The sequence below is a fragment of the Spea bombifrons genome, chromosome 3 (assembly GCF_027358695.1).
Source record: "Spea bombifrons isolate aSpeBom1 chromosome 3, aSpeBom1.2.pri, whole genome shotgun sequence".
NCBI lineage: Eukaryota > Metazoa > Chordata > Amphibia > Anura > Pelobatidae > Spea > Spea bombifrons.
In genome coordinates this window covers 24661718-24684423 of record NC_071089.1, presented here as the reverse complement: position 1 = coordinate 24684423, position 22706 = coordinate 24661718, and the positions used below count along the sequence as shown (strand labels likewise).

General features: G+C 37.1%; 1 protein-coding gene across 2 annotated transcripts in view; it reads left to right on the top strand.

Moving 5' to 3' along the window:
* SYNDIG1 (synapse differentiation inducing 1) overlaps positions 1-22706 on the top strand; it is an 83831-nt gene that overhangs the window by 37043 nt on the left and 24082 nt on the right. For both annotated transcript variants that reach the window (XM_053459445.1, XM_053459446.1), the window contains exon 2: positions 10553-11120. In XM_053459445.1, coding sequence (XP_053315420.1) covers positions 10641-11120 — 480 coding nt within the window. In that variant the 5' untranslated portion in view covers positions 10553-10640. The remainder of the gene's footprint in view (positions 1-10552; positions 11121-22706) is intronic.

Genomic DNA, 22706 nt, shown 5'->3' with positions numbered 1-22706 from the left:
ATTCTCAGTGTTCAGTCTATTGCTGAATTATTCATATGAGCTACATCACACTGTGAATATTAATACTTATCTAGAATCTTAGTCTAGTTATATGCAAAATATGTATGCAAAACTTTTTAGTTTTAGGATTTTACACTTAAATTTCACCTTAACATGATAATTAAATGTAAATTTTATGTAGGAAACCTGAACCTGCTATCTTCTGCATTTGTATCATGACAATAGCTTCCCGCTAAGACTTTCTGGTGCCTGGAGCCCAGGATTCTTGGAGCAGGAACTGATCAGTATCCGATAGGCCCGATCCGGATCCCCCGGGATCATCCACGCCACCAACAACAAGTGGCCCTCCAAGATGAGCGGATGCGCCTGACCCTCCGGACTCAGAAGAAATGGAAGCGACAGGAGCGCCAGAGCAGGGTCACCAGAACCAGAGACCCCCTGGCTCGACGCAGGTGATGGATAACTCTCGTTACAAGGGCGAAAGGTGTAAGCACCCGATCTCGGCCAAACCTGGGTGATGGTGTCCGTCACCAGAGCTTATGGGTCTGGGAGCCAGTTGAAGTCCTCGCTCTGACGGTTCGCCCCGGGCGGAAACAGATCCAAGAGAAGGGGACCCCTCAGGCAAAGAATGTCCTGAAAGACCTGACTGTGAAGTCTCCAGTCGCTCACATCCCGCCAATGCCTCAAAAACCAGTCCACCAGGATGTTCTCCACCTCCCGGGAGATACTCTGCTTGCAAAGTGCAAAGTATATCTCCCTAACTGGCCAACTGAGATTGCTCAATAGAGAAAAATTCCCCTGTAGGGCTTCGCCAGATTATGGTAATCCATTCAATAAAGGTGTTGTAGAGAGTCAGGAGGATAGAAACAAAAATGGAATTTGAAGGGAGGCATACATTTGGATATTCATTTAGTTCTGTATATTGCAGTAAGGGTGGCTAAAACCTCAGCTATGTCTGCATTGGGGTTCACATGCTTAAAATAAAGTTTAATCTTATTCAAGATAATTAAATTGTAGAAAATAAGTAAAATGTGCGATGTTCGAGACTGGATGCAATTTCATAGTAACAAATAGACATAACATTTCAGACTGCCTTGTTGACAGGGAATGGTCAAAGCTTTAATATAACTGTATTTTCTCGATTGTAAACTGACCATCCAAACTTTGGATTTTGATACACGTTTAATATTTCTTTACTGCTGTTGGTGAGAGTAAAGGAAGATATGCAAAATAGGAAGCCTCCTGTCTTGCCTTAAGATTAGTGTATGAAAATAGCATTTGAAATACCCTGGGGTGTCTAGTTTCCAAAAAAATATATGGTTTAATGGGGTAAACTTATTTATCTTACTTCAAAGATGACCCAAATAGGAATATGGATGCAGAATGACCAGATGTCAAAATTCCAAGTTGAAATACTTAACTGTGCATGTCCCAAATGGGGCCTTTTATCCCCTAAACAACCACACAAACCTATGCATGGGTGGTGTCACTGTACTTGGGAGATGTTGCTGAACACATTCTGGGGTGTTGTTTGCAAGTGACATATAGAAGGAGTTGTAAATTCACACTTAAAGCACAATATGCATGGAAAAAAACCACATACAAATACTACAGACTTTGACAAATTTGAGATATCCTGGGTTGTCTGAAATATATGGTTTGACAAGATAAATGTATTTGGCTGACTTAAAAAATAGGACATGAGCCCAGGATGACCAGATTTGAAAAAAATTGAAATAGCAATATGTTAATTGTACTTATTGCCTTACTGGTAAAAACAAGTATTAGAATCTATTTAGCAAGTTTTTTTCTTAGCCAGATGAAAAAAAGATGAAAAAAAAATCAAATAAAAGTCAGAAAAAGATATTTTATATTTTTTACAGTAAATTATATGACATGATAAAAATAATTGTATCTAAATAAAGCCCTGTTTGTCCTGGAAAAACAATATTTAATATGTGTGGTTGCACTAAAGGAGAAAGAAGAAAATTACAGCTAAACAGCAACACAATGCAAAAAAAACAGCCTTTGTCCCAAAGTGTACTACAAGTTAAAAGGGTTAATGTCAAACTATTTACTTTGTGAAAGTTCAAGTAATGCTGTATGATGAATATTACAACTAAGGGTATCTTGTCTTTAAGTCTTCAAACTGTCACAAATATAGCACCGATAGTTACCGATTTCTGTAACTCTTTTTTAATTCATACATCACTTAAATGTATAGTGTATATAGGACCCATTAAATATAGTAAAATACGATGGATTTGTCATTAGGAATTCTGGGGAAAAACAGAATATACAGCAACTAAAAGTATGTGATACACAGATATGACAGGCAATTATCTAAATTTACTGGTCTTGTTTAACACTAATGGCATCACTATGTCTCACTTTATGTATATTAGTTCTTCTTCACAGTAGTTAATCTGCATATGATATATCGTGGTTATATCATATATAGGTAACAGTTCACCTGTTAACTTTCTCATGATCTATACGTTATAGTATTGCTTACCTTAAATAGTTCGGTATTCACTGTTCAGACTACAGACTCCCATTAGTTATATAGCTTATAGCCCTCACTTTTTCTTCAAAAGTATATTAAGAAGAGTATTCAGAGTATGAAGCTTTCCACCACCATAGGTACTCACTTGACCTTAGCCAAAAGGCTGAAAAACGATTTTCCCATAAATATTCTGAAAAATAAAGATAGCATTTACTATAGTTACAGGTCCACCTTAAATAATAACCAGTTTCAAAAAGTATGTTTCATTATTTCTTAGATGAAAATCAGTGATCCACAAAGAAAAATGTCTCAGTCCTCTCTTATTTTGGATTTATATAGGACATGCTGTCTGAGCACAAGCCCTTCTGCATTATAAAAACATGACAATCCTTTATGGGTCACAGATTCAAAGAACATTTTACTGTATTGATAATATTAAAATAAAGCTGCAACACCTTTTAATTGTCTAAGAGTAAAGGTTGCTTCTTGACACATGTTGGCTTAATAACAATTTGAAAATGTAATTATATTAAACCATTTTTTCATCTATATTAAGGTTGTGATGAAGTAATGAGAAAAGTGAAAATTTTTATACATATTATCTTTTCCTATTGTCAGTATGTCAGCAACTAACATCTAGTTCAGAATCTATTTTAAATAATTCAAGGTATTAGAATGCAACTGTTATGTAATTGTTTTTAGATTGTAAGTTTTAACAACTTGTAATCATTATAAAATAAATGCTTTATTATTAATATTGATTTGTTTTTTATTTTATATTTATTTTTATGTATATCCTGTTGGGTAAAACCAATAACAAGTTTATAGTTGACTATAAAATTAACTAAATCACCTTCAAATGGTTTTCTTAAATAAAAAACAATAGGGTATTTGATTGATGGAGTATAAAATAATATACACAACCTGCACCTACTTAGAAGGTAGGGTAACACTTCTCCAAGTATGTGTATGTATGTTCATCATGTGATATAGTAAAGTGCAGCACTATAACAAGACATAAAAAGCCAGTGAAATTACTGTATTTGCTCGATTATAAGAACAAATCTGAAAAGACAACCTCATCTTATAATCAAGGTCAGCTTTTATTCAGAACGCAGATCCGTCACTCATGCTCTTTCACATAGTCTTTCACTCTCATGCTCTCTCACGAGATCTCTTACTGTAGGTTATGGAGTCCAGGAGCAAGAGACATAGAAGCACACAAGTATAGTTGGAGAGACAATTGTTGAAGTGACAATGAATGAGCGCACAAGGGCAATCAATCCAAAAGTGCAGTACAAAAGGTTGAGGCAAAAAGCGTAGTCAGAACAGAAGCAGAGGTTAAGACAGGCGGCATATGTTCTTGGTCAAGGTAACGGGCTAGGGGTCAAACACAAGGTGAATAATCACAGCAGAATATAAAAGTCAAGCTCAAGAGGACACATTGGAGGTCAGCTTACTAACAAATAAGCAAGGAATGAAAGGAACAGTGGTTATTTATTGGGCAGGTATTCCTCACCTTGATAAGATCTACCTGATCTGCCTAGTTTGTTGTAGAGTTGCTATGGAGTCTGCATAGCAGTGCTATTTCTGTGTGAGTGCAGGACCAGAGTGTAGCTACAATGTGGAGCACTGCACTACCTCGTGTGGGCATGCTCATCTGTTGCTGCCTCTCCCAGGCATTGGGGAAGATCAGTGTTGCGCCCACCATCTTGTTTTTCACTGGAATCGCGGATGGAGTTCCCAGGAGATCAACAGGGCTCGCTTATAGCCTGCATGGATGGAGGTGAGGTACATGCAGATTGGGCATGACATCAGGCCTTTTCTTTTTTCTATTATCAAAATCCAAAGTTTGGATGGTCAGTTTACAATCGAGAAAATACAGTTATATTAAAGCTTTGACCATTGCCTGTCAACAAGGCAGTCTGAAATGTTATGTCTATTTGTTACTATGAAATTGCATCCAGTCTCGAACATCGCACATTTTACTTATTTTTTACAATTTAATTATCTTGAATAAGATTAAACTTTATTCTGGCTGGTGGTATGCTCTGTCATATTTTTTAAGCATTTGAACCCCAATGCAGACATAGCTGAGGTTTTAGCCACCCTTACTGCAATATATAGAACTAAATGAATATCCAAATGTATGCCTCCCTGCAAATTCCATTTTTGTTTTGTATCCTCCTGACTCTCTACAACACCTTTATTGTATGGATTACCATAATCTGGTGAAGCCCTACAGGGGAATGTTTCTCTATTGAGCAATCTCAGTTGGCCAGTTAGGGAGATATACCCAGGCCCATATAACTAGCCTATTTATATTATGGTGGTTTGTTCCTTGCCAGGTTATGGCATCATATCCTGGCAGGTAGCAAAGAGGAAGCAGGGGAACATCGCCTTTCACTAGGTAGGTCCAGGGGTCAGCTGGGGCTCTGCCCTGGGCGAGGGCAGCAATACCACTGAATCTGTGGGTTTTGGTTTTTCAACACCTATCCTTTTTTTTTCTTATATATTGTTTGTTAATATGTAACATTCTACATTTATAATGGATTTGAAAAAGAATAATCATGCACTAAACAGTGTATACATAAAGCTAGTCGAATAGCTGCATTTTCAATAATTATATTTGTTTATAAAAAAGTGAGTTCAGAACTATACAGTAGAATCAAGCACTTTTCATTTTCTAACTTGGCTGAATAACGTAGCTTGAATAATATAATAAAAGCCTATAATATTACTGCAGGAGCAGCTACGCTGAATGGGAATTACAGATATCAAAAGTAATCCGTGTTGGAAATTGAACCTCTGCTATCTGGAAAAAAGCTAATCTGCAAATTAGTTTTTTTTTTTCAAATTCTAAATGTGCCCAGCTTTGAATCCAAACAGTAATCCTTTCTTCCCAAAGAATGCACATAATCTCATTATTTCTGTGAAAATTAAAGTAATTTTCTTATGGAAGTAGGTTTTTGAGTACAAAAGAGCGATACTATTTACAGAAGCATTGTGAATAAATAAATGCAATTAGGTGTTTAGTTCCCAGAAACAACATTTACACCAAAACTAGGAAAGAAAACCTAATTCAGGACATATGGAGAGCTTTGTGTGAAATGTACACATTAACGTCATTTATTTCATTCATGCAAAAGGGATTAGTAAATTAACCCTCTAAATATATCAGTGTAATAAATATAAGTCAACTATTAATCTCCAAGGACAACAGCTGGCTCCCAACACAATGGGATTCCTCTTGAGTAAACCAGTATCAAGGAATTACACTAGTGGCGAAACCCAAATGTCAAAGGTGCTTTCTACAATCAGTGATGGACCAAATCCTACTGATGTTTCTGTATTGGGTATTAGACTCAACAGATAATATAGTGTATCTGCCACTTTCCCAAATCCTACATTTTAAAATTCCGAACACTATCCATAATCAATAGGATTATTATTACTCCCTATTTACATACTACCCTCTTTGGAGGTGATTGACTGGTTGGAGTGAGGTACAAAAATTGAACTGCAGGGCAGGAAATCAAGTGATATGCCAGTTCTGCCACAATCTGCCAAGTGCTCCAGCTTTTGTCAAATTCAATAGTTCCTTATTCCTAAACTCAATATCTCTAAAACTTTTACACTAATTGAACACCAAAAACATTAACTATAGGTAGTTTTCAATAATTATGTGTAAGTTATAGAATAGATTGCCTACTTCAGCAAGTTTTTTTTGCGCCAAACCTCATCCCTTTCCCCAGTACGGTTTACTGTAGATATCAAATCACATGTGGATAATATGCCTATAAATTTTACTCCACTTGTTGTAGATAAAGGGGTATATCCCCCCACCACCAAACAAATATCCATAATACAAACAAAGTTTTTATTTGATATAATTGTGTAATCGATTCGACGAACCATTTCCAGGAGGGGAGGTTGAGCCTATGATTAAGCCCCAAGATGTTGGGCGAAACGCGTTAGGCGACAGTTCGTCATCTTGACCGAGGACCAATTTGTGAGTGACTTTCAGTTTGATTTGTGCTTTTTACCTATGTAAATAAACGGTACAGCACTGCAGAATATGATGGCCCTATATAAAACAATAAATAATGATAAACTTTATGTTTAATCTGAAGGTCCAGCTTTTTGCATGGTCTTGTATCTAACCCTGCTTTGAATATTACATGCTTACTGCAGATACCCATAAATGACACAGCAGGCATTCTCTGTGTACTATATCACAGGGTGTCTGTGTGTCAGGACGACTTTACATTTATTAATTTTAGTTTTAGAAAACGATTTACCAAACATGTCTGATATTTGCAGGATTGTTTTCTTAAACGTTTAGAAGAAAATGTCGGTTAACTTACCTGTTAATGCTGACATCTGCTGTCTTGTCCCTGATGGCACTATATAAAACAATAAATAATAATAACACAGTAGCCATCTGTGTCCAAAAACAGCATGTATCATTATTCTTACAAATGTTCTTATAGGAAAGATGCCACTTGTGCTGCTTGGCCCTAGGTAAAGCTTTACATTGTTGTCCTCTACAGCCTGACAAATTCTCTATAAAAATTAATAACATGGTGATAATTGCTTGGTGATAATTACCTACCATCTCTGGAGGTGTTGGGGGCCCTTATTAAAGGTAGGCAGAAGCCCATTGGGCAGGATAGTTAACAATTTTGGATATCCCCAGTAATAATAAGCCTTTTGATGGTCATTCTTATATAGTAGAAACTAGAACTCAGAGGCTCGCAGACAATGTGATTGCAGAGGACTATTTTATAAACTCAGTTGTTTTGTTGTTTTGCAGATATCAGTTTGCAATCTTGGAGATCTACCCTGTAACTTTCCCATTTATTCTACTATGGGTTTTTTAATAGACTTCATATTCGGGTGAACATGAAAACAAACACGAAGGGTGCGTTTTCGTTGTTCAGTCTGAATACCGAACATACGAACATGGTGGCAGCAAAACGTATACAAAGACAAAGACACACAACACGAAGAATCTCGTCTTCGTCTTTGTTTACTAATCTCCCTGGTCCCTTCCTCATCTAGCCTACCTGATCTACGCAGCATCGCAGTGGTTAACGGAAGCTGAAATCCGTAGGTTCGCCGTCAGGAGTTAAAGGGCCGTGCAAATGACTCTACTGCATGTCTGCATGGGCCTCCTCTGGCATCAACCAATTGGTTGATGCCAGAGGAGGCCCCTGCAGGCAACCAATAGGCTCACTCACACGGCCCTTTAACTCCTGATGGCGCAACTTGGCCTGGGCCCACTCCAAGAGTTAAAGGTCCGTACAAGCAACTCTACTGGTCGTTCGTACAGATTTTTAACTCTTGGAGCCAAATTGCGGCACCAAAATTTTAAAAGTGTGTACAAGCGACTCTCAGCCGCTGGCAGGGGGCTCGTCTGCCATCAACCAATGGCAGAGGAGCTCCCTGCCGGCTACCAATAGAGTCGCTTGTACAGACCTTTAACTCTTGGAGCGGGGAGACCAATGGTCTCCCCAGGCCAATTTCCGCATCAGGAGTTAAAGGGCCATGCAACCAACTCTATTGGTCGCCAGCAGGGGGCTCGTCTGCCATCAAGCAATGAAGTACAGGTGTGCACGAATATATTCGCCCGAACCGAACACAGGAACGGGCAATTATTCGTGGAATACGAAGATTTTTCCCCCCACGAAGACGAACACGAAGAGTTGGCTGGCGCCCAAGTCTAGTTTTTAACCTAGAGGACATTTTTGGTTAACATTTAACTTTTGGAAAACATTTCTCCGTTATGGGTTAAAGTTATGGATTTTTTTTATTCTGAAATATACACATAAGCCTCATAAAATACAGTGATACAGCTATTGTTTTTTTTATTTATTCATTCCATCATAATACAACGATAGGTTTATTCTTCGTTGTATTGCTTTATGCTTCCTCATGGGGTTTTCATCAAAAGTTATAAAAACCAGCATGCATTACACTTGTTTGCCGACCCCGTAGAGTTTTGACATTATTACTCTATACTGAGTTCCTGTTTTTATGTACCAAAGTATGATTGTTTTCCCAAGTGTTTCTAAATTTTGAACTTTTTTAAGACGACCTCTTAAAATAATTGAGCATCTGGAACATTGGGATTGGTGGGATTCTTTATTGCATTTGAAGTAGATTTTTAGATTTTCTTGTTATTCCTGATAAAGTATTGAGGGTAATTAAACCGATAATTAAATAATGTTGGCGTATGTAGTGCATTCATGCTTTTATTGTTTATGGATTCCTAGGGACTTGTACTTTGATGTTTTAATTTTACTATATACATGACACATATCCATATCTTCATTTTTTTTTTCACGTGTCCAAGATGGACACTTTGTTTCTTGGAGTGTGATTAGTACTGTGGCTAGGGACTTTGCAAGGACTTTTTATTTGATCGCTACATCTAGACAGTAGATTTGTCTAAGGTGCAGGGCTTTACCAAGGCTATGTTCTGTGACCTACTGAAGGAGAGGCAGCAGTTAGGGATAGAGTGACATATTCACGTGGGTCTCAAATACCGGCACTTGAGAGGTATGCACACCTGTTAAACAGAGAAAATATGCGTATCATTGAAGAAGTTTGTTAAAGGCTTGGTACTTTCCCTGTGTCTCTTGAGGTATATCAGTCACTGAGATAAAACAGGATAAAACAGGATTATGTGCCTGCAGTGTCCAGCTGTAAAGTTGAATTAGATATCTACCCAAAAATAGCAAAACATGTTCCAAACAAGGTTTTCATTTCTACAAACGTTTCAGGGTCAATTAATATTGTCCGATTAATCTAAAATAATCTTTTTGAAAAGATTAAAAAATATGTTTTACCTTGTTGTTACAATAATAATAATAATAATAATAATAATAATAATAATAATAATAATGTTTTACTTTTTTGATTTGATGCTTGATGATGGCATTTTCCAATGTGGAGGTTCTTTTGTGGCAGTAGTACCAGATGCAGAGGATGCAGAGATCCTTATTTTGGTGGTGTTTCTGGAAGTAAATAAGGGTGCACAGTTGTGTTAGTATATACATGGAATTCACTTCACAATTCTAATAATCAATATGTATAGTTTACAGTAGATTAGAATGATGTGTGGGAACAATAGTAGAAATCTGTCTCTGACGTGAATGAGGAGTGAAACAGAGCAAATTCTATCTATTTCTCTTATTTCTAACATAGAAAACGTTCTGTTTGCACCTGAACACCAGTAGCACTCTCCCGTCATGCTGGCTCTTTACGCTCCTTGCTGTCCAAATTAATTCCAAGAGAACAACCTTTAATTGCTCTTTGCCCCTACCACAGTGTCACCACATTATTACCAACTATTAACACAGGGGTGACACTACTATCCTTTGACAGGTAATATTTTGCACATCTGTCTGCAGGTGGAGGAAACCTAATCCTGACATGCTACTATTAGCATGAATATATTGGTAGTACACTGAAGCTGTGGTACAAAGGCACACTTGACATCAAAGAGGAGTCAGGCACTGTAGAGCTTAATTTGGAGCCAAGCTGCCTCTATTAGTGTGCTTGGCTGCTATAGACTAAAGTCTTTTTTTAATTAAAGGTGCTCGTAGTGGGGTTCCTGCAACATGCACAGGCTTCTTACAGTTGATTTTGTCCAAGTGCCCAACCCCACCAAATATAAGCCCAGTTTCGTTTATATGTTTAGAGAGTAATTTATGCACCCATTTATTACACATCTCATTGTTTAAAGAACATATTTTAATTATCTTAGTGTCAAATAACACACCATACTGTACATTTGTGACATTCTTTTATTTTGTAATAACTTGAATATAGCTGGTTAATTAACAATACCAGAATGGTAAAATAACAGTGCTCAGGAATCTACTAGACACCCTTCAATCACTTGGGAGGGATGAAGATGAAATATGAGTTATCTCCAATAATGACTAAATTATGTTGACTCATTTGCGAATTCATTTTAGTTGTTGCTGGCTTGCATTTCTGTTTTTTTCTAACACCATTTGTTTTTACTGCTTTCAGGAAAATAAAAGCCATTAGGCAAATGTGACCTGCGTTTCCAACTTACATTTCGAGCCAAAGAAGCCAGGAAAACACACAAATACAAAATATGGATGGTTTAATTGAACAGAACAGTGTGCTTACGCATAATAAAATCACAGAGACTGGGAAAAGAAATGGCTTAATCAACACTAGAAATTTAATGGCGGAAAATAAAGATGGGATGGTGTCTGTTTACCCAGCTCCTCAGTATCAGAGTCACATTGTTGGAAGTATTTCGCCCCAGACTGGCTTAGACAACATTAAAAGTGACCCTGTTCAGCAACTCTTGGATCCTAATATGCTTCAACAGACTGTGGAATCTCACTACCGTCCAAATATAATTCTATATTCTGAGAATGTTTTGCATTCCTGGGGTGAAAATGTCAGTGCTGAGTGCTGTGAAACCACCTTCATTGAAGACAGGTCACCGACTAAAGACAGTCTTGACTACCCCGACAGCAAGTTCATTGATCTGTCTTCTGAAGATATCAAAATACACACTCTTTCATATGATGTGGAAGAAGAGGAAGATTTCCAGGAATTAGAGGTTAGCATTGAAATAATCTCACCAAACTGATATAGTATGACTAGTGAATAGTATTTCAAAGCAAACTCATACTTTTGGAAAAAATTCTGTATTATAATGTTTGTATTGTATTCCTTTTTGATAACTTTCCCTTCTGTGTTGAGTTTTCTTAAACACTTAACATAATGTAACTTAAGGACTGTGAACTTGAGGTCCAAGAGCTGGAGAGCAGTGGGGCTTTCTGTAACATATAACACTGAGCTAATAAGGGACACTTCCCTAAGGCTCTTTCCTGTCTTAACATGCAAGTGCACGCAGGAGTAGGGTGCAAGAAACAAAGTTTCTCAAAGCCCCTATGAGCTATAGTGCCAACCTTGTGGGACAGCAGGACATTGCCCATAAATCAGGAATGTTTGTCTAAAGCATGTTTGAGTCTGTCATTGCTACTGTAAAAATGTTTCTTTCATTAAATCTGAAATATGTGCATATGTACCAACCCAGAATACCCAGAATACTTTGCATTCTTATATGGTGCAGAGGGCTTTGTGAATGCACACAGCTCACTTGATCTTATGGACCTAAACATCATGTAAGCATATGTTATATATACACGTATGTCTTAGTGATTTAGCTGGCATAACAAGTAGATAGAATAGAGGAAACAAAAGGTGAGAAGGACCCTGCTCTGATGGTTTACAATCAGTGGGTGGGCGTGGTTTACATAAGAGGTAAAATGCAAATATTTGAGGTGGAGAAGCCACACAACTGTATTCCATCGTAAACATTGTTTGAATAAATATTACTATACTCATGTACTTATTGGCACACTGCAACACAATGCTAGGAAAGGTGAGGAAGTAACAGGTAAGAGGAAGTTATTTAACCTGTTACTTGAAAGGCCTCCCGGAAAAAGTGGTTCTTGGGAGATTTTTTTTGAAGAAGAACTGGAGATGAGGAGAGAGAAATTAGAGCAGGAGAGAGGTGAAGATGATCAAATTAATGGAGGGGCCATATAGTTGTGTATTTGGAGATATGTGAGGAAATATGGGTTGGGAAACCACTATGAAGAATCTTGTAGGGGAGAATCAGCATTTTAAATTGAATCCAGGCAGCCAATTAAAAGACAGACACAGAATAGAGGTGCTAGTAGAATGATTGGTAAGGAGGATAAGCCAGTTAGCATTCATGATTAAATAGGAGGAGGCGAAACGGTTATAAAGGAGACTAGCTGAGACTGAATTCCAGTAGTCAAGAATGAAGATAATTGGTGCGTAATTATTTGCATTTTGTTCTAGCCAGGGACAAATGCAAGCAATCTTTTAACAGAAGTTTTTGCAAATAGAGTGTTTGTAAGGGGCGAATAAAGACCAGAGTCAATGGTTGACATTGAGGCAGCAAGCATGTGGGATAGAGATTGAAATTAAAGCACACTGTTAAAGGAATGTTAACACTGCAGGAAGGGGAGATAAGAAGTTTAGTTTCAAAAAGATTGAGTTTTAGGAATTATGCAGAAACTAAAGTTAGGGAAATTAGTGACACAATCAAAGAAAGGTGGAGAGAGATCGAGTGAGGGTGTATATATATATGAGTGTCATTACCATGTAGGTGATACTGTAGTATGATTTAGCAGTGAATTGTTGCTTATTTTAGAGTGGAATCCAAATTAAAGAGGATCAAGTTAAGAGTTGAAATGAAGAAAGTTGGCTGGGTATATACAAGCTGTTCAAGAAGCTGAAGTTCCAAGTGGGAGGAAGTAGAGAGATAGAGAGGGGTTTAACAGAGTGGCAGGGTCCAAAGAGAGCTTTTTCAAGATGGGGGTTGAGGGACGGTGGGAAGAGATTGAAAAGTAGATGAGAGAAAGGAGGTGAGATGATAGGGGATAGGAAATTACAAAGCCAGAGGCTGTGAGACTAGTGGAAGTTGTGGTCATGACTGTGCATAGTTGTCTCCTAGTCACCTAGTCTCCTTTAGAGGAGATAATGAAGGTGAAGCAAGTTGTCTCAGCAAAAGGATAGAGCTGAGTAGCAGGAACATAGCATGAACTTATAGTACAGGAAATGCATTGCAGATCAAGGTTTCCATCAGCTACAGCAATTTGGGAGCACCACTGAACATATCAGGTTGGTATCATGTGCCAGGGTTGGAAACATGTGTACTGTGAAGAGTACTGGGGCTACTTTCTTTTCCAAGCATGGAGTTGTAGCTAGTTTCAGATAGGAGAAATATGAGATGGGAAATTAAATGTGGAGAACTGCTAAAAACCTTGTCCAATCTTGTTGAATGAAATTGTTTGAAGGCTTAGCAACTTGTAGGGGACAGTGGAAGAGAGCAGGATAACAGGTTAGTTGTAAAACTGGGGTAAATGGGTGTAGAAGATGTTAGAGATTACACACAGTAAACTCAAGGGTGTGTCCATCCTTGTGACTTCAAGAGTTCAAGGAGTTGTTAATAGAGACATTAAAGTCACCAAGGATGTGAGGGGGTGCAGAGGGTATGCTGAGAAGTTATCAAGAAAGAGATTAGCAGGACCTGCAGACAAAACAAAAAAGAAATGCATAATGATAGGTGATTAAATAATAACGTGCATTCAGATTTGTACAGATTTTAACAGAATTTGCCAATTTCGTTAATTTGTACTAATGTCCGAAAATGGGGAGGGGCCCCAAGGAAACAAAGGAAAACTAATTGGATAAAAAATAAACATTAAATCTGAGAATTTTTATTTTACCCTTACATATTATTTTTTAAATAAGAATTTGTTGTTTGATCGTTGGAGGATCCACCAACCTAATGAAAAAGATACTCTTTTTTGTGATGTCCATCAATCATATTTCCGCATCAATCTATTGCAAACCTCCTTTTTAAACTCCATTGTTGGATCCAAGAATATTAAAAATAATAATTGTTTATAAAGCTAGATTTAAAATTGAAGAACAAGGGAGAGAGCCTATCTAAGTTTTACATTAGACTTCCTAATGTTGAAAGGGTTGATCTCAAGCTTATTTTGAGAGTGTAAACAGGAGAAAACCTATGAGAAAATAAACAAAGCAATTCTATATCTAAAACAAAAGTTGCATTATAGCAACAATAGGATAGGTAAAATGAACTAATAAGTTAAAACCTAAAAAACCTAATTCTAAAAATAAGAAAGTTAAGAGAATTATAGTTGATGATTAAAGTTTCTTGTCTCCCAAAGCTTTTGCAGATTATTATAGATCCTTGTATAACTGATGAGATAACAATTTGTCATGATACGATATTGGTAGATATGCTAAATAGACATGCTTTGTTTGTTCAAAATAAATAAAAAAAAAACAATAAAAATCTAGTGGAAAGGCACCAGGCTAAGATGGTATTTTTTAGATTACATTTAGCTGGAGGAAAAAACAAGAATTTCTAAGTATATATATATATATATATTTATATATATTCATACAGGGGGCATGGCATACACAGGCATTTATAATAATACATTTATTATGATCTCATATTTTTTATGTGGTCACATTCTGACATGTATCTGTATATAATAAATAATATAAATAATATAATTTATTTAAGGGGTTTCATTGTTATAAGATAAGGAATTTATCAAAAAATTGCATTTTTCAATTTCAGATTTAATATGTTGATTGCTACATTAATTGTATTGGAGTATTATTTTTGGTTACATAAAGTTGCATTATAAAAACAAAAGTATTGATATATATTTTGAATAGCACTTTCATCTAAAGTCAGTGTGATTAAAAATGGTTACTTTCACAGCATTGCTAAGTGAGTAATACTTTGCTGTGAACTGCATCCAAAAATGAATGATTGTAAGTAAACCTTCAGGGAATCTGTGGATTAGAACTTTTTTGTTTTGCTGGCAGATGTTAGAGAGAGAATAATACTCATTCTATTGTAATTTCTTGAAATGTGTCTTTTATCCTTTGGTGCTAATAAACACCTCCCAAAAGTGTTCATGTCATGAGGGAAATCCATTGGGCAAGTTATTACATTGTACTGAGAAATGAAAAGTCTTTGCCACGTCTAAGTAATAAATTACCACGTCTAAATAATTACCCATTTAAAGAACTTTCAAGTGTCCCTTCCCCAGGGCACCCAAGTGTATGTAATATCACTCACAAAAGGTTAGAAGTGACATTACATCATGCATCATTAAATCATAGGGTATCACCTATGTCCCATCTCCACCTCTTTACCTTAAGCGCAGTGCCCAGTTAAGGCATTATTCTTTAGGGTTTCCAGCAGTCTTGATAGTTGTGACATGTGTCATGGCAGCTAATAGCCAGGACGTTGCAAATATCCCAGGAGAGTTAAGATTGTTGGCAGCTATTATATACTGCATGAACCTGTAGAATGTGTTATTGATACATCTAAATAACCAACCTATGTTAAGCTTATATTTTAGGCTCTGAGGAATTATTGCTAAAGAATATGGAAAATATTGGAAATAAAGAAGATTATCTCCATACACATTCAAAGAACACATCCCTTAAAACGGTAGTTTATTTAAATTTAATGACCGCGAATGCATTATCTGTGAATTATAGAATACAATATCAAGTAAATCAATTTTACTTGTACAGTCAAGATCACTGAATCTAGTTTGCAGAATGAATTCCCATTTTATTTCTTAGTTACATATTTTATTACATTTGCATGCGTCTTATTTCCCATAGGACCAATTTCCTAGATGCTCTTTTAGCAACCCATTGTATGCCTTGTCCAAGCTCAGTATTGTATGGTTACACAGAATACAACTGTACATTTGTGTAACATCTCCCGCATGTTTCACACATACTTGTGAGCTGTACCTAAAGGTAACATGTCATAGTAATTTTAGCAAGCACCAAAAATCATCAATACATGAATGTTAGCTATTCTTCAAAAAAGATGTTTAGATAAATATAGATTTATACTTAACAGATACAAAAAAACACAGTGGCTGTGAAATCTAGCACAATTAAGTGATCTAAGCATGTCTCTACTATTGTGACCTTATGTGAACTATCTGCAACAAAATTACTAAATAACTAAATTACTATTCAGTTTTTTAGAGTTGTTTACTTTGTTAGAGTTGTGGCATTAGTCAGTTTTCTGGTGGTTTATTACATACAGTAGAAGAAGAAATACTAACATTATCATAGGTCTGTTTAGCGATTGGAAAGATATAGGCAAATTTATAGAGACCAAGCCCATCTGGCACACTGGGCAAACTCCTGGTGGGCTGCTGGCCGACAGCGCCACATACACTACATGAGCATGAAAACATAGAGTGCCGCTGTGGATATCGAACTGTCGGCTGCCCTTGACTCGTCAGGCAGTTGGTGGCCTTAAAGTGCCAGGGCTGTGCCATCATTGCAGCTCTAGGCCTGGTAGAGGCTCAGATGGGGGTTATTTACTAAAGCATGAGTTTGCAGTAGAGTTGAATATTTCACATCCCCAACTTTACTCTGCATTGGGAGCCAATCTTACCTTCAGAGTTTATGTGCAAAAGGTTCTTGGAACTGATCTTACAAACTGTAACAATATTTAGGCTTACCCTGTACTAGAAGGTGGTCACAGAAATGCATATTTCCGCTTTAGTGGATAATCCAGGGAGACAACTGAAAGAAGGATTTATACGAAGAATAAAACAGATTGTGTAAAATAAGGTGCTTAATTACATCTATATATATTTGAATTTTAGTAGACATGTCCACTTTAAGAATAAGAAGAACAACTCATGACTGTTGATACTACAACACAATTTTTACTTTTACTAAATTGTTTAAAATGAAAGAAAGAAAGAAAACTGTCAGCGTGACTGACTGTCACTCAAACTGTCAGCCAAATGATTTGATTAGGTAACATATGTTCCTAGATGTTTTTTATAAACATCTGTTCTGTGGTTCTAATTTCATTTTTAAGTAAACTTAGTTCCTATACAATAAGCCCGTCAAACTGACAGATCATTACAAAATTACAAGTTACAAAAGTTGAAATTACCAATATGACATTGAAGTTAAGAATTGCATTAGATACTTTTTTTCCCCAAAAGTCTCCTCCCTTTTGAATCACACTTAGCTTGTCAAGATCATTTTTGATTCTTGAATTTCAACCTTCAGTGTAAATGAATGGCAAGAATACAGAAGTATATTATTCTTCTCAAGGGACACTAGCCATCATATGCACTTTAATATTCTAAGTTTTCATGTTGTCTATTTTGCAAATGCATTGGGAGATTTTGACGTATCCTCCATATTCATTTACCTCTTTTCCCAGCCCCTGCCTTAATGCTGTAGGGAAGATTTGGGGAATGCTGCAGACAAGGCTAGACACCAGGGAGTCTGGGGGTGCATTGGTAAGTCTGGGGGGTGGCATATCTAGGGAGCAGAGTGGCATTTCTAGGGGGCAGAGTAGCATTACCAGGGGGCATAAAGCATATCATGGGGGCAGAGTGGCATATCTGGGGGGCATAAAGCATATCAGGAGGGGCAGAGGGGAATATCTATGTATTTGTGTATTTTTTCTTTAAACATTTTTTTTTCTTTAAAATAGCACCAAACTTTTAGGGTGCGGCCTATAATCAGGTGCGGCCTTTAATCGAGACAATATGGTATATATATATATATATATATATATATATATATATATATATATATATATATATATATATATATATATATATATATATCACATATCACTGGCAACGAAAAACATCCCTGGAAATATTTGCCCCATATATTTTATTGTATGGTCGAGTTCATGTTCCCACACGCCACACCAGGGTAGTGACCCCTGGGGCACCCCAACTATACAAGCGTTCAGTGGCATCGGCAGAGGGGGCCAGAGGGGTCCGTGGTCCCCCTACATCATGCTGTGCCCCACTGTGTGCCCTCCCAATTGAAACGCCGAGGTCTTTTTTGCAGCCGCGAGGCAGCACTGATTGACACGGAGTAGAGAGAGGGGCGCCAAGTGGTCGCTCAGGAATACGTTTTCAGCAACCGCTCGGTGACCCCTCTCTTTCCTCCATAAGGCCTCTGTCTTGGTCGCGTTGCCAGCACCAGAATATGACGTCATATTCCCGTGCTCAGCAGTGAAGCAGCACGCACCGTGACAGAGCAGCGAGATGGTGAGAAAAGGGGGGAGCAGGGTAGATAGTGAGAAAGGAGGGTAATAAGAATATTGAAATAAAAATTTAAATGCCCCCCCTGCTTTGGTCCATGTGCCTCCCTAAATATGAAAGCTAGAGATGCCACTGCAAGCGTTTTATCCTTTTGTTCGTGTATTTATTTGGGTTTCTTTCAGTAGGTAGATGCTTGTTTTATTAAAAGTTTTGCGTAAAACCCTTTTGAAACCAATACTATTTTGTCCGTTACAGGGTTGAGGATAAAAGTTGTCCAGATCAGAAAAAAAACTGAAAATATGGGAAAATATGATTTGTTAGAAGTTTGACTTGCTCTTTAATATGTGGGATAGTTAGATAATAAGTTTAAATATTACATAGGTATATAGTGCTAGCCAAACAGCTAGCAAATGTGTAGAAATGTTTATGCCAAGCACGCATTGGAGTGCTGAGTAGTCCCCCACTGTATGACCTGCAGGAGATGTACTTAAAGCAGTCAATCATTGGGGTGAAATGTTGTTACACTGCAGCTTCCCCTAAAGGTGAGTCATTTATTTTATTTTTTAACTATAGTTAATGCATATAAAAGTACTTACGAAATAATTTAATATGCATCTTTTTGAGGATCGTGCCCGGGACACTAGAATGTTCCTTCAACAGACTTTATAATTGCAAATAAAGCTACGTGCGATTTATAGCGCTTATCCTTTCTGATAAACTCTCTTTAGACTGGTGCTTGACCCATGGATGGAAACACTCTTGAAAGCTTAACTCTGTGATATATTCTGCTTGGCCAAATTAAAGCAATCACAGTTTTGCAAAATTCACTTCAATCAGTCTCTTTACTCTGCGTTTTATGTTCCTAAAACATAGATAGGGCAAAAGGACCAACTCAGCGGTAATTTCATTGCTTTGAAAGTCTGTGAACCAAACTCCAGTGCCAGTGTCAGCTATCTTTATGATGTCTAGCAAGTAATAGCTTAAATCATAAAACAAGTTTCTACATTCTAGAAATATATAAAATGAATATCAATGCATCACCCACCTCGTTTCCTATATAATTTGAATGGAATATAAGATTTAATACAACATTAAATTGTTGTTTATAACAAATAGCTTATAAGTATCAACAGTGTCAGCAGAATATTATGTATTCATTAACTCCACAGAACATGAGTATCAAACTCAAGGCCCACAACCCAGTAACTGATTAAAATCACTTACCAAAATTACCAAAATCTGATCTGTTTTCAGCCCTCAAGGCCAGGATCTGGATATAGACAAAAGAGACAAAAAGACAAAAGAGAAATTGTTACACAACAACGTTATTCCAACTACATGAGTGTTGCACATCCAGTGTTTATTTTGTGGTCACCGGAGTGTCTTATAATTGCTTATTGTGCCAGATACCATATAATAATTATTACGAGGACAGATAAACTGTGGTTGGGCAAGGACAGAGCCTTCCTGTTTAACACAAATTAACTGTTTATTTGCCTTCATCAGCTAGAGGCAAAGAACCAAGTAGCTCTAAATTCATGAAATCCCTTAATCCCAAAGAATACAGGTCTGGGTACAATTTTAATTGCTCTTGGGTTGTGTAGAAAGCACCTTTTAAATCCCGGGATATATAATTATTACAGGTTGCCTGTACCAAATTTCCAAACAGCCAAAGAAAAGCCATTAACTCTTCTCAGCAAAAGCTTAACAGATATCGCCACAGCCAACTGTGCCAATAACTACTGTCCATAGCATGGTGGTTAAGTGATTACGTGAAGGATTTGAGCTACAGGTAAGGTAAATGTATGCCCCACTGGGCCAATGATTGCCTACAGTGCCCTGACCAAGCAGGGTTTAGCAGTCATGCCCTGCCTCTGCATGAGATTTGAGAGAGGACTGCTTTTTATCGTGCATTTATTTAATCTTATAAGGATTGTAATGTAGAAGCAGTACCCTGGCATTTGTTCTGTCATCAGACTTACAGAACTTTTATTACTATTGAAGGTCAGCTTTGTTTTCAGAAGGATCAAAACATGTCACTTCTAACTACTGTTTTCTCTTAATTTACCCCTATGATATTGCATAGATATTGCATTTTTGAAATAATCTAATCGTGTGGATGCATAAATCCATAGCCATGTGACCTGTGGCTGCAGGGTTCTTTCTTAAAAGGGACACTACCACCATCACATACACCTTAATTATTGTTACCTGCCACTTACAAATACATGGAGTGATTCAGTAGATTGTGTCACAGTGACATAATTGTAGCTTCAGAAAGACTACTATCCCTCTTCAGAGATAATAAAATCATCAAGTGTCGATGATCGCATGACACAGACTATTCTACACATACACTGGAAAGTTATATCCTGCTAAACAAAGAGAGCACAAAGATAAGAACATCAAGTCTGGATAAAGCAAAAACAATGAAAGGTCATCATCACAAAAAGCATACATTATTAAAGGATGCAATGGTAATCCCACTCAGTTGTTGTCTCCATGCATCAACAGAAATAGCTGCTGAAAGCCTTGTCCAAAGACCACAATGCAAAACTAATACAAAACTAGCATGGTACATCTGAAAAGTCTTCTCTGATATTAACCGGCCATGTTTTTAAATATGATTTCAAGGGACGGTCATATTTTCATGAGCCTCCGATCCTTTATGTCTCATGAAGTAGGGTTTTTTTTTCCTATGATGCTTTTGCCAGCTTTCCAAAATCATTTAGGAATGCCAATGGCTCTCTGAGCATCATGGGACATTTGGTTTTACAACACCTGAAAAGCTATCAGTTGGCGTAGAGAGGTTCTCCTTTGCTTGTAAAATGAAGATGTATATTGAGGTCTGGTCCTAGGACTATGGGTGCTGCCCACAACGAAACAGAGATCTGTGCTCTTCTAAGACATTTAACCCTCACTTGCTCCTTTGGCATGCAGTGATGTTGCAAAAACAATGCCTTAATCCTCTGTGGCCAACATGAGAAGTCTTCCATGAAGGCAACACTGAGGAGAAATTATAATCACAAACTGACAGTAACATGGAAGGTGTTAATTAATTTCAGAGAAGAGACATTGTTTTACAAGGAAATCCAGCCCAGAACAGGAGTGGATGATTTCTGATTGACTTCCACTTAAAATTTAGATTTTACTGGTGTTTTTGTTTTGTTTGCTTTAGAATTTATCAGTTTTATGATTTCAGTAACATTGTAAGGCAGCACTACTTGGGACCAAAAAAAAAGATGACAGAAGGTTGGGGAAAACCTACAGTTTAGCATTTTGTAAACCTCAAAGGGTCCAATAACTTCATATACCCATGTGAAGAGAGTAACCTCTGACAAAAACAATTCACCAAACCATCAATCATTTCAAAACAGCAGTTTACACTGTAAGCAAAATACTTATGTGAGGTTCAGGGAAGCCACAGAACAAAACGTGACTTGGGTGCTTATTTGGAAGAATACACCATACGAGAGAAGACACTTATTGTCATCTGAAAAGGCTCACATCATGAAGAAACTAGAGATTTTAGTCCTCAATCTATAAACTACAGAATCTTTTTTTTTTTTTGAAGAACAAAAAAACGATGACTCTCTTGAAAACACCAAATACATTACAAATGTATGTATAGCTTCATGGGAAGTGTTTTTTTTGGCAGACTTAACCCTATCCATCCTACGAAAATGAGGATAGATGAAAGATAGGGACACTCTGTGCCTCCAATAGGGTTATTTATTCCCCTTCAACTGATCTTGAATGAGAGGGTGTAGGTTGGCACTATGCTCCCAGGTCATCAGTCCATTATCTCTCTGGCTCAGCACACACTGGGTTGGGGAAGAGGGTAACTTGCTTGGTGGTTAATTTGCGGTCCATGGGTTTAACAATTGTGTGGGGATAAGCAAGATCTGTGTCATCAGACTCAAATCGTTCATGCTTACACACTAGACCAGAAGTAAGAGCCACTCAACAACTCTCACTCAGGTGAAATTGTTGGTCCATACATATAGCAGGCAGTTGGCTGCAATATTTTTAAGATAGAGACTCCTGCTTTCATCTGCACAATTACACTTATGAAGCAACCTCTTACCAGCATATAATACACTAACAACTTCACTTAAAATCAGAAGATATATTGGGGTCAAGATACTGAAAGCATCTTGCCATCAATTCACTGCACACCCCTAGCTTTCACAGGTTTAACTTTGATATGCTTTGTGATCTTTATGTTGATGTTTGCTGAATCCATATTGCACGGTTCATGGGTATAGTTAATCAACGCATAATCTCCTGATTTAAAAAATGTTTTGTTCCTCTATACCGTAATAAAAACAACAGATTGCCTTTTGTTCTTGCCAAACCAGTGTGTTTTAGAAACTTTGCTGAGAACGAATAAAAAGCAGATGCTTCAAGTTCACAAAGGATTTAAATACATTGGCAGAGAGCAGTATAATCATTTCTATTTATTCTTTAGCCAATATATTTTTGAGTATATA